This window comes from Sorex araneus, chromosome 2 (assembly GCF_027595985.1).
Source record: "Sorex araneus isolate mSorAra2 chromosome 2, mSorAra2.pri, whole genome shotgun sequence".
NCBI classification, from domain to species: Eukaryota; Metazoa; Chordata; class Mammalia; order Eulipotyphla; family Soricidae; genus Sorex; species Sorex araneus.
The window spans coordinates 137093716-137108190 of NC_073303.1; the positions used below are offsets into that span (position 1 = coordinate 137093716).

The 14475-nt window shown below is 43.3% G+C and overlaps 2 protein-coding genes across 2 annotated transcripts in view; one reads left to right on the top strand and one right to left on the bottom strand.

Annotated features, from left to right (window-relative positions):
* The first annotated feature begins 871 nt into the window (after positions 1-871).
* Positions 872-6429, top strand: WDR5B (WD repeat domain 5B). The gene has a single exon (XM_055127186.1). The coding sequence runs from the start codon at positions 2350-2352 to the stop codon at positions 3334-3336; it is 987 nt and encodes a 328-aa protein (XP_054983161.1). The 5' UTR covers positions 872-2349; the 3' UTR covers positions 3337-6429.
* Positions 6430-6567: 138 nt separating this feature from the next.
* The window catches only part of FAM162A (family with sequence similarity 162 member A), a 30982-nt gene continuing 23074 nt past the window's right edge, over positions 6568-14475 (bottom strand). The window contains exons 3-5 of the mRNA XM_055127187.1: positions 12577-12685; positions 9324-9432; positions 6568-6836 (exon numbers count right to left, since the gene is read on the bottom strand). Of these exons, the coding sequence (XP_054983162.1) occupies positions 6744-6836; positions 9324-9432; positions 12577-12685 (311 nt within the window). The 3' untranslated portion in view covers positions 6568-6743. The remainder of the gene's footprint in view (positions 6837-9323; positions 9433-12576; positions 12686-14475) is intronic.

A 14475-nucleotide genomic window follows, 5' to 3' on the forward strand; every position in this document is an offset into this window, starting at 1 on the left:
ACTAATGAATAAGTATTTAACTTATTCATACTTTATATGAATTCCGTTATGTTTTTAAAAATTAGAAGTGGGCTTTAATAGTGGAAATTTCAGTTGAATCCTGGGATATAGTGATAGTGAAAAATTTTAGAAATTCCTATTGGTACGTTGTGTACCCTACTCTCCAGACTTGTATTTCTCATGAGTAAAGTATACTCTAGCAGTACGCCCCATTTGAACCTTCATTGTTAACTTCTTTCTTGCCTAGTACATAAACTGCTGGGAAAATACAGGCTTACAGGCTCTTGCCTTGATGTGGCTAACCTGGGTTCAACCTCTGGCACTGCATATTGTCCCCTAAGCATACATGGGGCATGATCCTTGAGTGCAGCTGGGTGTGGCCCCTTCCACCCCAACCCCATCCCCCAAAATAGTTTTAAATACTTTGAAAGCACATATTGCTCATATTGTGCTCTTTGAGTTAAATTTTTAAAAAAACAACTGGTGCAAAATTTAGAGGATTCTAAAGCCTCACAGTAAAAAATCCTGGGCAGAGTAGGAGACTGACACCCAAGAATAGTGGAAATAGGTACCAGGAGGTTGACTCCATGGCTTGGAGGCTGGCCTCACAGTCTGGGGGGAGAGAGGGCAGCTCAGATAGAGAAGGGAACACCAACTAAAATGTGGTCAGAGGCTATGCGGGGGGGAAGGGTGATGCGTGCAGAATGTAGACTAGAGACTGAACACAATGGCCACTCAACACCTTTATTGCAAACCACAACACCTAAATAGAACAAAAGGGAATACCCTGCCACAGTGGCAGGGTGGGGTGGGGGGAGATGGGATTGGGGAGGGTGGGAGGGATGCTGGGTTTGTTTGTGGAGAATGGGCACTGGTGAAAGGATGGGTTCTCAAACTGTATGAGAGAAACATGAGCACAAAAATGTATAAATTTGTAACTGTACCCTACCCCCACGGTGATTCACTAATTAAAAATAAATTATAAAAGAAATCTAATCCTGGCATTCAGAGGGAAAGGAGAGAGAGGAGGCAGCGTTTAATCATAACTGAGTTTTAAGCTAGAGGGACCAGAGAAGATGGTTTGGGCGCTTGCCTTACGCGGGGATTGATTCCCGGCACCCGCATGCCCCCGAACACCGCCACGGGCCACTTCTGAGCACTACCTCCAAAATATATACAATGTTAAGAGGTCCAGCATGGTCCAACCTTTTCATAAGATATATAAACTGGATGTTCCCAAACTTTTTTTGTTTCAGCTCTTCCTCGTGCTTATAAGTATACTATTAATAGTATACTATTAATTTAGGTTAAAACTAAAGCATTTGTGCAATTCCTTAATTCCAGTTAGCATGAAACCAGTGAGGATTTTACTATCTATATCTTTATGGGATCTAATCGTGCTTTCTAAAGTCTTTCAGTGAATCCTTAAGGCAATATATCAGAAAATGTCAAGAGATACTTCACTTCTGATAGAACTCCGGTCTGAAGATATACATATATTATATTTCTTTTTTAAACCCTTCATGCCAACGGGCGGTTTACCATGGCAATTTAGGCTTAACCCCGCGGCAAAACGTCGGGAAACTCGGTGCTTTCCAGCGGGAAGTATCTACCGGGCACTGTTCTGGCGCAGTCTCGGCGCTCCAGGGCGGAGACGTCCTCTTCAGTGATCCCTACGCCAGGCAGGCGCCAAGAGACCCGGAAGTTCCCGGACCGTGGATCGCGCAAGCGCAGGCGAACTTCTCCCATTGGTCAGTCCGGCCCGGAAGTTACGCGTTTCGCTCTGACACGTGCCGTTTCCCCGGTGGGGTTCGGGACTGGCGCCGAGTGAGTCCGTCGGAGGGGCGGCCGGGCTCGGGCTGCGCCTGCGCGACTGTTACTTCGCGCCCGGGATCCGCTCAGCGCGTCCGTGCCGCTGTGTTCGGGTGTGGGAACTCTCGCTAGGGCGGTCCAGTGCTCTCGGCACTCGGAGTTGGCGGGAAGGGACGGCGAAAAACAAGTCTCTGGAGAGCCGCCCCACTCTGTTTGGGGGAAGCTTTGAACTTTCGTAAAATAACCATTAAAAATATTTAATAGTATGGTAGATATATATTTTTAGCATGTTTTGAAAATCTTGCTGATAACGCTCTAAGACCTTTTAAGAAGTCGTTCTCGTGCTTGTGTCACAAGGAGGGAAAGGAAACATTGGCGTGGTGGAGCCGTGCTCCGAGTCAGTGTGTATTGCCAAGGACCGTGCGGAAATTAAAAGCTGTGGCAGCCAGCTTACGTTGGAGGCGGCTGTTTTTGTCTTGGTTCTGCTGGAGACTGCCCAGGCGCCGACGCCGCCTGACCGAGCGGAGCGCCAGGGCGATGGAGGAGCCGGGGGACGCCCGGGCAGCGCCCCCTCCCCGCGCCTCGGCCAGCCGGGGCCAGCCAGCGGCCGGGACGCCCAACTACGCGCTCAGACTTACTCTCGCGGGACACACGAAAGCCGTCTCCTCGGTGAAGTTTAGCCCTAACGGGGAATGGCTGGCAAGTTCTTCTGCAGATAAACTAATTATCATTTGGGGAGCCTATGATGGAAAACACGAGAAAACACTTTACGGCCACCACCTGGAAATATCAGATGTTGCCTGGTCGTCGGATTCTAGTCGGCTTGTTTCTGCCTCCGATGATACCACTCTAAAGATCTGGGACGTGAAATCTGGAAAGTGTTTGAAAACACTGAAGGGGCACCGTAATTATGTTTTTTGTTGTAACTTCAATCCACCGTCCAACCTCATCATTTCAGGATCTTTTGATGAGAGTGTGAAAATATGGGAGGTGAAAACAGGGAAGTGCCTCAAGACGTTGTCTGTTCATTCTGACCCAGTTTCGGCTGTTCATTTTAATTGTAGTGGGTCCCTGATAGTGTCAGGAAGTTATGATGGTGTCTGTAGAATCTGGGATGCTGCATCAGGTCAGTGTTTGAAAACACTTGCTGATGATGATAACCCTCCTATCTCCTTTGTAAAATTTTCTCCAAATGGTAAATATATCCTCATTGCTACTCTGGATAATAATCTTAAACTATGGGATTATAGCAGAGGCAGATGCCTGAAGACATACAGCGGTCATAAGAATGAGAAATACTGCATATTTGCCAGTTTTTCAGTTACCGGTGGAAAGTGGATTGTGTCTGGCTCAGAAGATAATCTGGTTTACATTTGGAACCTTCAGACTAAAGAGATTGTACAGAAATTGCAAGGTCATACAGATGTTGTAATCTCGGTAGCTTGTCATCCCACAGAAAATATCATTGCATCAGCAGCATTAGAAAGTGACAAAACTGTTAAACTCTGGATGAGTAGCTATTAAACTCTTATTCCAAAATCAAGTGGTAAAGAGCCAGGTTGGCACCAAAAGGAATGAAGTATTTCAAATGATGGTTTCATGTAATTTGGGAACTTTTTTAAATTTTGTAACTTCCTTGGATTATAAAATTTTAAGATATATAACCTATATTTAAGACTTGTCAGTTGGAAAAGCAAGTCTAGGGTTTCAACCTTAACTCTGTTCTTGTGTTTGAGCTATACCCAGTAGTGCTCAGTGGACCAGAGGGTGCCAGGGATCTTGCAGGTCTGCAACGTGCAAGGCAAGGGCCTTACCACTATTCTTTTCTCCCACCCCAAAAGCTTTCTGACTTATCTTTTCTTGGGAAGTAGTGGGGAGATGTGTGTGTGTGTGTGTGTTGGGAGGGGGGGCACAGGAGGATTTAAGGCCACAAGGCAGTGCTTAGGGCTTACTTCTGGTTCTGGGCTCAGGAATCACTTTTGGTTGTTTCTGGGGGCTGTATATGGTGCTTGGGATCAAACCCAGGTTCTGCCCACTGTATTAAGGCTCCAGCCCCTTAATCTTGAGGTCTGTTTGATCTCATGTCTTTCCCTGAACAGATTCCCATTCTGTTCTTCTAATGACTGCTGGAGGATTGACTTATTAGGGAAATATTTTTTAAGGTCTCCAAGACAATGAGAATGAGGATAGTGATGAAGTCTGGAACACCTCTAAGGTTTAAGGTGTTTGTTGTTTTTTGGTTTGAGCAATCAGATGAGTAAGAGCAGATGCCTGGGGTTGTGGGAGAGTTGGATGCCAGGTGATAGCTTACATCTGGAACATGAAATTGTTCATAAAATCAATTATAAATGGGGAATAACAAGTCACTTAAGATTCATTCAGAATAAGCATCTAAATTTTAAACCAAAACCAAAGCATTATAAGTGGCACATTTACTGAATGATCTTTCAGTTTCTTTTAAGGCTGGGATCTCGTTATTTTCAGGTAAATTTAATGTCTAAATGGTGAGGCTGCTGTCTTATGTGTCTGTTTGACTAATTGACCCAGGCCTCAGACACAGCTCAGAAATCACCATGAGGGAACTACAAAAAGAAACTACATTGTGTCAGGCCATGTGTGCCCACCTGACATGGCAAGAGTTGGATTAAGGTTTGTTGCATGGGCTCAGAGCCCATGCAATACCCAAGGCTGAAGATGGGCCTCCAACGTGCAAAGTATATACTCCACTCTTTGAGTTATTTCCTCAGTCTCTCCTGAAGTAGTTTTCTTCTTTCTAGAGTGTCAATTAGGACTTCAAAGTATATTCTTTACTAGTTTGTAATAATTTTATGGTCATTTTTTAAAATTAAATTATAAATTTTGTGGAAAAATATGTTGTATCCGTCTTTGTATTCTTGATTTTTGTCTATAGAAAGAACTCAATGTTTGTTGAATGACAATGAATGATAACATTGCCACTTCATACCTTACCTACTTTCAGTAAGCTTTGGTAACCAATTTCCCAAAAGTATTGGACCACAGTCTCACACATTAACATTATTTAAACTGAGATTACAAAGTGGAAACAAGTTTTTTCCCACTTTTACCTATGAGACATCATACACATGGAAGAAAATCTAGAAATTAAGTCCCAAAGGTACAATAGTCTGCCTTAGCTGAAAGCAAAAGCAAAATTTCTTGCTTCCTTTTTTTACTGTTGTACCTTATGACAGTGCTAATTAAATTTTTTATTTGCTTGACAAGTTCTAAGGAACATATTAGAGTTATTTCTGGTGTACTATGGCTGAGAAGTTGGAATGTAAGAATACTGAAAAATGTGATCAGATAAGAGTAAGTGTAATTCTAACAAATGTAAACAAATGTATATACCCCCGTTAAAAAAGTAGTTATGTTACTAAATAGGATGGCACAAAATAAACATAGATTCTTGGTACATGGTAACTTTTGTTAGCTTTGGTTTAATAAAACATTTTTATTGTAATCTCCAAAATACAAAACTTAAATGTTTCTTCAGTAGCTGAAAATGTGATTTTTCTAGGAAGAAATATTGCTGATCTTTAAAAGAAGTACACAAAAGTTTACTCATTATTAAAAACAGTGGTAGAGTTAAGTAAGTGTTCCAAAATATGACAATGAAACATTAAAAAAATTCTTTTGCTGATAAATTTGAAAGTGATATAATAATCTGATATATCAAAAGAAGTGAAGACCAAACTACTAAAAACTGAAATATACAGATAAGCTAGTAAAGGCTAAGGTGGAAAGATGCATTATATTTTGCCATCTTACTAAATCATATTCCCAAACAGCTATATATGTCACTTTTTAATGCTACAATCCTTTGAGAACTAGTAGGTTGGGATTCCTAAGAGGATTTGTTCATTCACTACTAAACAATGTGAGAGTAAATAAACATTTACAACAAAAATTAAGATGTTTAAATGAAATTTAAAATAAAAACGAACAGCCGGACTAAATATGAGTCAATTTGGCATCCTAAAGTGTAAACACAATACTTACTAGGTGAGAACACTCATCTTTCAACATTAAGAAGATTTTTATAATTGAGAAATTTAGTAGAAAGGCAGCAGGAAAAGCACCGGACAGAAATTCCAAAACATGGGACAGAAATGGTTGTGCAAGCCCACACTGCTGAGACCTCAATATCCTGAAAAACAGAGGGTCCACCACTTTTTCATTACCCAGTAGGAACTTTTTCAATGGCAGCCCAGGAGGGCAAGTGGGGATTGAGAGGGGGGTGGGGTGCTGCTTTCCAGAACTCCCAGAGCTCCAGGCCCTTGAGAAACTGACTTCACTGATGTAGCCGGGCAGTATAATCAGCTGGCTTTCCTTCTCTTAGAAATGAGTACACAGAAGGGGAAAATAAAAAGCTAAATGCTATTTGGCTTTTGGGAAGAAATCACTTTAATATTAAAGTTGAACTATCTCTTTTTCATTCTGATAGCCCAGAGGGTAGGGTGTTCGCCTTGCACGCAGCTGACCTGGGTTTGATTCCTCTGCCCCTTTCGGAGAACCTGGCAAGCTGCAAAGAGGATCTCGCCCGCACGGCAGAGCGTAGCAAGCTACCTGTGGCGTATTCGATATGCCAAAAACAGTAACAAGTCTCACAATGGAGAAGTTACTGGTGCCCGCTCGATCAAATCGATGAGCAATGAAATGACAGTGATAGTGATTCTCTCCAAAAACCTGAGAGATTGCATTGTTCTTGAAGCAAAGCCACAAAATACACACAAGCCCGTCTTTAAAGAACATTTATTTATACCTATAGAGCAGAAATGGAGTATTTGTGTAAGACTGTGAAAACCGTTATTTCCATAAAATGGATCTCGTACCACATTCTTTATAATACAGGCTTGACGCAGCAACGTTATCCTGAACTGTGAAAATCCAGTCGACATAGACACCTCTGCTTACTCGGTTTTGGCCTTCAAAGCTGCTTCCTCTCTCAGACGAGCTTTCTTTTCTAAGTTCAGACTTGTTAAAGTCTCATGTCTTTTGGCAGCCTATGAGAAACAAATTTGAACAGGTAATTCTAGAAGTTTGGGGAAGATGGTGTTTCCTTGGCCTAGGTCAGCAGATTAACTAGGCAATATACACACCCAACAGTCTGCGCTTGCACACTCCAGCTGTCTTTAATGCTTTGCAGTTTGGTGTCAGACCTATATTTCCTTCAAGAACAACAGAAAAATGCCTCTATTTTCTCTTCCTTTCTGGCCTCTAGGGAATGGGAGGAGATGCCAGGGGAGCAATTTATTCTTAGCTATTTAAATACTCAACTAGCAAACCAAGTATATACAAACAATGCATACTGGGCCAGAGAGAGAGCACAGCAGGTAAAGTGCTTGCCTTACATGTGGCTGACCTAAATCCAATCTTTGGAACCTCGTATGGTTCCCAGAGCACTGCTTGGAGTGATCCCTGTGTGCTGAGCAGGGAGTAAGCTCTGAGCCCATCCACATGTGGCCGCAAAACAAAACAACGCATATTTCATGAAATTCTAGAGATCTTTATGTTCTGTTCACAGCTGAATGTTTTACTCTGAAAATAAACTGCATAAGGTCAAAGGATGAGACAAAAGAGAAAATGAAGAGGGGCAGGAACAGAGCTGTTGGGTGACTCCATACATGCCATGGGTCTGCCCAAAGGGGCAGTTTTCCTCAGAGACTAAAGAAAGCTGGAAGCTCACTTGCTTTTTTTCCTGGACCCTCTGGGGAAAACAAATTAGGTCATGATATATTCTAAAAGCACTCAAACAACTCATCAGTAATAACAACAACAAAAGACATTAAAAATGGGCAGGTCAAAAAGAGAGGAGGGGGAGGTTGGAGGGGGAGAAGTGCCTGCCATAGAGACAGGTGTGTGTGTGCGGGGGGTGGACAGAAACTAGGGACATCAGCAATGGAAAATGTGCACTGGTGAAGGGATGAGTGTTGGAACATTGAAATCCAATCATGAACTACTTTGTAACTAAAACACTCATGATGATTCAATGGAAAAAAAAATTGGAGATTTGAATAGCCACTTCAGAGGTTATACAGATGGCCAATAGGCAAATGAAAAGATGTAGGGCTCATTATTACTGATAAGGAAATAAAAAGAAATAAAAAGTAAAACAAAAATGAGGGGGCCAGGGATATGGCTCGAAGAGGTGGAGCACATTCCTTGCATGTGAGACCACATTTAATTTCTAAGGCTGATTCAGGAACTACCGTCCTCCCTGGCCCAACACACACACACACACACACACACACACACACACACACACACACACGAAATAGGGCTGGAGAAATGGAACTACCTACCGTCCTCCCTGGCCCAGCAAAATACACACACACACACACCCGAAATAGGGCTGGAGAAATAGCACAGCGGGTAGGGCGTTTGCCTTGCATGCGGCCGACCCGGGTTCCATTCCCAGTATCCCACATGGTCCCCTGAGCATTGCCAGGGGGTAATTCTTGAGTGCAGAGCCAGGAGTAACCCCTGTGCATCGCCAGGTGTGACCCAAAAAACAAAAAACAAAAAAACAAAAAGAAATATTGAAATAAGTTTGACCACTGTTCCTACATATGAAAATATCTTAATCATAAGTTTGGCAGCTTGCAAACTTAGCTCTTAATTTTTATTTTGCCACTGATGAGGAGCTATGTGGCTTTGGGAAAATTAATTAACACTTCTGTTTTTTGGCAGGGCCATACCCTACAGTATTTAGGGATCATTTCTGAGAGTACTCTAGGGACCATATGTGGTGCTGGGGATCAAACCCAGGTTAGCCGCAAGGCAAGCACCCTACAGCTAGCTGTCCTATTGCGTCAACTCCCAAATTAGGTAATATTTCTAAGCTTTAGTTTCCACTCTGACAAAGGTTTCTAAGCTATATTTTCCTCATCTAAAAATAAATCCTCATGATCCTCTGTATCTTATAATGTTGTCTGAGGTTCAAATGAAATAAGAGTTTACATTCTAGGGGGACAGAGTATTCTGGTGATAAGGGTTAATAATGATCTAAGTTATTAATAATGAACTTATGCTCAAGAGATTGCAGGTCTAAAATTCCTATGTATCTCTTAGGAGGGATGATCCTCAGATATACTGCCAGTTTGGCAGTTTCCAGTAGAGAACAGGTGGTGATATGCAAGATCACCAGACAGAGTGAAGCTAACGAAGCACATGTATGAGTGCTTAGTAGACATGAAAATGGTTATCGTAGAACACTTCATGCCATTTTTGTTTCATGTTATTTATGACATCTTGATAATGCTCCCCCCTTCCATCTTACATAATGCGAATTTAGTTTTTCCCAACACCAAATAACATCCCTCGGCATGCTATTCCAGGTTTGATATCCCATAAGACCTATGCCTTATTTTGTTTCTCATCATTTGTCATGAAGAAAACAGCCTCTTTTTCTAATAAAATAAACACAGTGCACAGCGACTTCTTCTAAGTGCTTTTTGGAAAACAGAGACAGAGAGGAAGTTTGCTCTTACCTTCTTGCCCTCAATAACCATGAAGATGCATCCTACCACTGTCAGGGCTATCATTATATAGCTAATCTTCACTCGCATCCTGTTCTTCGCAGCATCAAGCATCTCAAACCTAATAATACAATGAGATCATGAGAGAAAGTTAACTTTTTCCTTAAGCTTCTGATCTGTGTATCACAAGCCAGAAGTGCAGTGGTGCCTATGAAAAAAAACCAAAAAAACACGTGGTGCCTGGAGGGGCACAACTATGTTTATACACAAAATATGGTAGGGTAACACACATTTAAAATAGGAAAAAGGATGACAAAAGTGTAAAGATAGGCTGCAGATATAGTACAGCAAAGATACAGTGTACATCCTGCACAAAACTGATCTGGGTTTGACTCCTGGCACTGCAAGTGGTCCCCAGGCACTGCTAGGAATGATCCCTGAGCACAGCACCAGAAGTTAAGCCCTGAGCATAGCCAGGTATGACTTAAAAATAAACAAGAAATAAGTGTGAAGTGTGAATATGTTTTATGGGAACTGATAGTGGTTAAGGCACTTGCTTTATAAACTGCCAAATCCAAACTGATCCATGGCACCACATGCTCCCCCAGGCATTGCTGGGGAATGACTCCTGAGTACAAGAGTAGCCCCTGAGTTCTGCCACTGTGGCTCAAACCTCCTCCTGCCGAGAGAAGATACTGTGTGATATAAAAATTGAGCCACATCCTAACAATGAGCTCCATCAATTTCAACACAAAGAACAAGTCAGAAATGAAAGCAGCTACGAGAGAGCTTAACAATCTCTTCTGTATACCTGGCTCATGCTCTTTGCCTTAAGCCAGGAAAAGACAAGCACGTCTGAAGTAGTGGAAAGACCCTTTAAATTATGCTCCCTTGATGTTTATATTTTCACTGATGTCTTGCAAAAACTAAATGACAATGAAACGGAGATTGTATTACTTGGCTAAGTGTCTTCTAACTTTTCTTCTGAATGCAGAACCACATACCTTAACTAAGACTGAATCATTACTGTTCTCTCTCTCTTGTGCCAGGCGGTAGGGGGGTGGAGGGTGGGATGGGATCTGAGGGTCACACCAATGGTACTCAGAGAACCATAGCAAGTATCCTCCCCACTGAACTATCACTCCAGCACAGGGGAAGATATTTTTAAATGCTTGGAAGGAGGCACATAGTTTGGGACAGAGAAAATATATAGGTACAGGACTTTGAAAGCATATAAGAGGCAATAGAAGGGTCTGAGGAGACAATACAGCAGGTAGGGTGCTTTGCCTTGCATCCAGCCAATCAGGGTTCAATGTTCAATATGGTCCCTAAAGCACTGCCAGGACTAATTCCTGAGTGCAGAGCCAGGAGTAACCCCTAAGCATCACCAGGTGTGGTACAAAAACAAAACCAATAAAAAGGCAATGTGAGAAGAAGGACTCTGTGGAGAAGCAGTCAGGCCGGAGATCCTCAGGTACTGATGCTGGGTCTACAGGCAGGGCAGGCCCTGGGACCACTGCTAAGATCAGTAACTTGCTCAGTTGAGATCTGCAATCCCACCCGTCACAAACTTACCACCCACATGGACAATATTTTAGGTAAATTGGTGTTTACATGAAACGTGGCGTTTTACATTTGAGGAAATGTTTTAAAAGAAAGAAAAAAAGTAAAATGCACTGAAATAAGGACATGAGGTTGTCCCACATTCTGCTGGGGATGAGAATGGACAAATGAAACAGAGCCTGGTCAGCTCCTTGGGCCCAGAGGCAAGCTCAGAATGGCCCTGCAGGCAGGACTTGGTGGGGTGAGGGCCTCTTAGAAGCACCTCCCATGCTGACTTGAGGAAAAATTCCCACGGCAAAGTCTACCTGGCATCTATCATGACCCCAGGCATCTACCAACTTGTTTTCTGCTGCAATAGTAAAGAAAACAGTAGGGTACAAGCAAAAACTTTCTGTCATTATTTTTCCAATATGCTCTTATTTTCTCTCTAGTACACTGTCACTTGAGCTATGAAGCAGGACAATCTGAGTGAAACTAATAAGTTATTTGGACGGCGAGAAGCTAAAGGGCTCTCTCTGTTGAATAAAAACAAATAGTTCCTGGGAAAAGAAACCCTGAATGAACCCAAATCTTTCCCAGTCATGACTGGGAACCAGAAGCCAGAAGATTTGCAGGGACAGTTTCTTGCTAGAAGGGAATGTCCAGGAGCGTTGTCCTGAGTTCCAGTCTCTGAGGAGGATGCCCCATGGGAGAGACAGCTTCCATTTCTCACTCTCTTTGGCCCAGATACAAGCCAATTCATCTTAGTATTATACCGAAGCAGGGGTTCTCAACTGGGGAAATTTTGTCCCAAGGGGACATTCGGCATCATCTGAAGACATGTGACAACTGAGCACTGCTGGCCTCTGGGAGGTGGGGACACTAGGGGTGCTACTAAGTATCTTTTTAAAAAAAATTTAAAAAATAATAATTTTCTTTAAGTTGAGGTACTGTGATTTACAATGATGTCCAAAGTAGTGAGGTTCTTCTCTTGCTGTTTTACGGAGGGGCCAGACCCACTGTGCTTGGGGCTTTCTCCTGGCTCTGAGCACAGGGATCACTCCTGGCAGGATCCAAGTGATCCTAGAACTTGGGAAACCATATGGGATGCTGGGGATCGAATCCAGGCTCTGATGCAAGACAAGTGCCTGACCGCTATACTATCTCTCTGGCCCCAAAACATCTTCTAAAGTCAGGGACAGCCACTGTGAACTTCCCACAATATTCATGTGGGGCTGAGATGCCTGGGACGATCATCCCCCACAGTGGCTGGGAAAGTCCTAAGATCCTGGCTGGTGCTGGGACCAAGAGGGGGCGGCGGCAGGATGCACTGTGCCAAACTCAGGCGCAGTCTGCTTTCAGATACTGATGCCTATGCTCGAGCAGTTGGCTAAATTTTTTTAAGGATACACTTATTATTACCAGTTCTGGCTGATTTACGCAGATTTAAAGCAAAGTCAGAACAGTTAGCATCACTATTTGGTGATACTTCTGGAGTTGAAGGAGGAAATCAAACTGCAGCTCCACACAGCACTAGGTAACACACCCAGGATGGGACATAGCGGCCCAGCCCTGTTCTCACTCCTGGTGTTTGCCAAAGAGGAGACAGCGAGAGAAGAGGACGTGGTGGAAAGGTGGTGGAAACAGAGTCAGAGGAGCTGCTTTTCCTTTGAAACAGCTCAGGGAGAAATAAAGCTGCTACAACATTAAGTTCAGCACTCACGAGATCGTCTCTGGGATCTCCTCTTCCTTTTTGAAGCGGCCTGACCAGATGAGGATCTTGCGCTCCCAGTCTGTGGGCTTGTGCAGCGGGACTCGGTGCCTGGGTGCGGCTGCGGGGAGAGGGGACAAGAGACCATATGTCACTCGCATCCTCACTCCTAAATTCCGAAATCAAAAGCTGTCAGTTGTGCTTTTTTCACACCAGAAAGGGAAAGTGGAGAATCAGAACTTCAAGCTAATTAGAATTAGAGCTGAATGGACTCTCTTTAAGATGCCTCATTCCTAAAAGGAAATTCCAATATTCTGTGAGACTGAGGTGAAATAAAAGCATATTTCCTAGTAGAGGACTGAGCTGTAGAAGCTGAAAGCACACCATGAACAAAAATAGGATGGTAAGGATAAATGATGAAGAGAACTGAGAGGAGATTGGTTTGACTTTAGTAGAGGAACAAAAGGACTGTAAAAGGAAAGTAAAATCAGATTATTATAGATCTTAAAGGCCAGGCTAAGGTATTCAGACCTGACTTGGGAACCATTATACAGTTTGAGGGAAGGAAGAAGCTAAAAAGAAAATTTATCTTTGCAACAGGTTGACGAGAAAAAGGAGAGATACCATGGCAAGAAATCAAACAGGGGACTATAATCTAAGGACAACTGGGGATGACACGAACAGCACCAAACTGTTAACACTGGGAAGACAGGTGAAAAATACCCCATCTCAGGGTGCCAAAGAATTTGACAATGATAAAATTAAAGGAGGCCCAGGGGGACAGAACATCGGGGACCCCCGGCAGCACATGCCCCACCAAGCACTGCTGGGGATGGCCCCGGTGGCTCACAGCACTGAGCCAAGTATTGTAGGGAGTGCCCCCCACCACACACCCCCTACTTCTGAATCAAGCATGAATCACAAAGGACCTCAAAAGCACACTGTGAAGCAAAATAAAGAGACTGTGCAAAGAACCAGCAAGAGAAAAAGTATGAAGGTCATTTTTGACTCAGCGGGTCTAACTGAATCCAGTAACATGCCAGGACAAAGGAAGAGCCAGGGAGAAATGAAGCACACAAAGGGATGCCCCCAGGAAGGAGAAGGGAGAAGCAGGCAGAGGGACAAGAATGGTGCAAAACCAGACTGAGAGGAAGGCTCCCCTGAAAAGGGGAATCACCAGAGGAAGAGGAAAAGAAATCCCTCAAGAATCCCATCCAATTCCCATGACCTGCCTTCCTCTCTCCTGCACACAGACCGGCTCTTTCACTGTCCCCCCAGAGTTTGCCTAGGCTGTTCCTTCACTTAATCAGAAAGCAAAAAGCACTCAAGAAATATTCCAAGACTCAGAAGGAAAGGGAGAGAGCTCAAAGGTAGACAGTGCTGTGAATCTGCAAGGCAGAGGCAGATCCCTGGAACCACAAGGACCCCAAACACCACTGGCCCTTGCCCTGCTGGTCCCCAGCTCCACTGCATCGCCAGCCTCATCACTTAACTGTTAAGCCCAGGCTAAGCATGGCCCCCAGCTCCCCAGGTGCCCTTCTGCTCCTCAAAAGAATCAAAGGTAAGTGCTCGAGAGGTAGTACAGGAGGTAAGATCACCTGAGCACCACCGGGGTTTGCTTCTGCACAGGGCCAGGAATAGCCCTGAGCACTGTCACATGTGACACAAAACAAAAGAAATCAGAGGCAAGACGAGGTGTTTAGAAATATAGATAGCACTGCTGCAGGGATTTTTGGCTTTTTATTTAAAATTTATTATTATTATTATTATTATTATTATTATGATTCCTATTGTAGTTTTATCTTGCAAGCTTTCTGGCATATAATTTTCTGAATAAAATCCTCTAGTTGTTTGTTTTTTTAAAGTATAATAATTAATGTTACTGGCACCCGCTCGAGCAAATCAAAGATC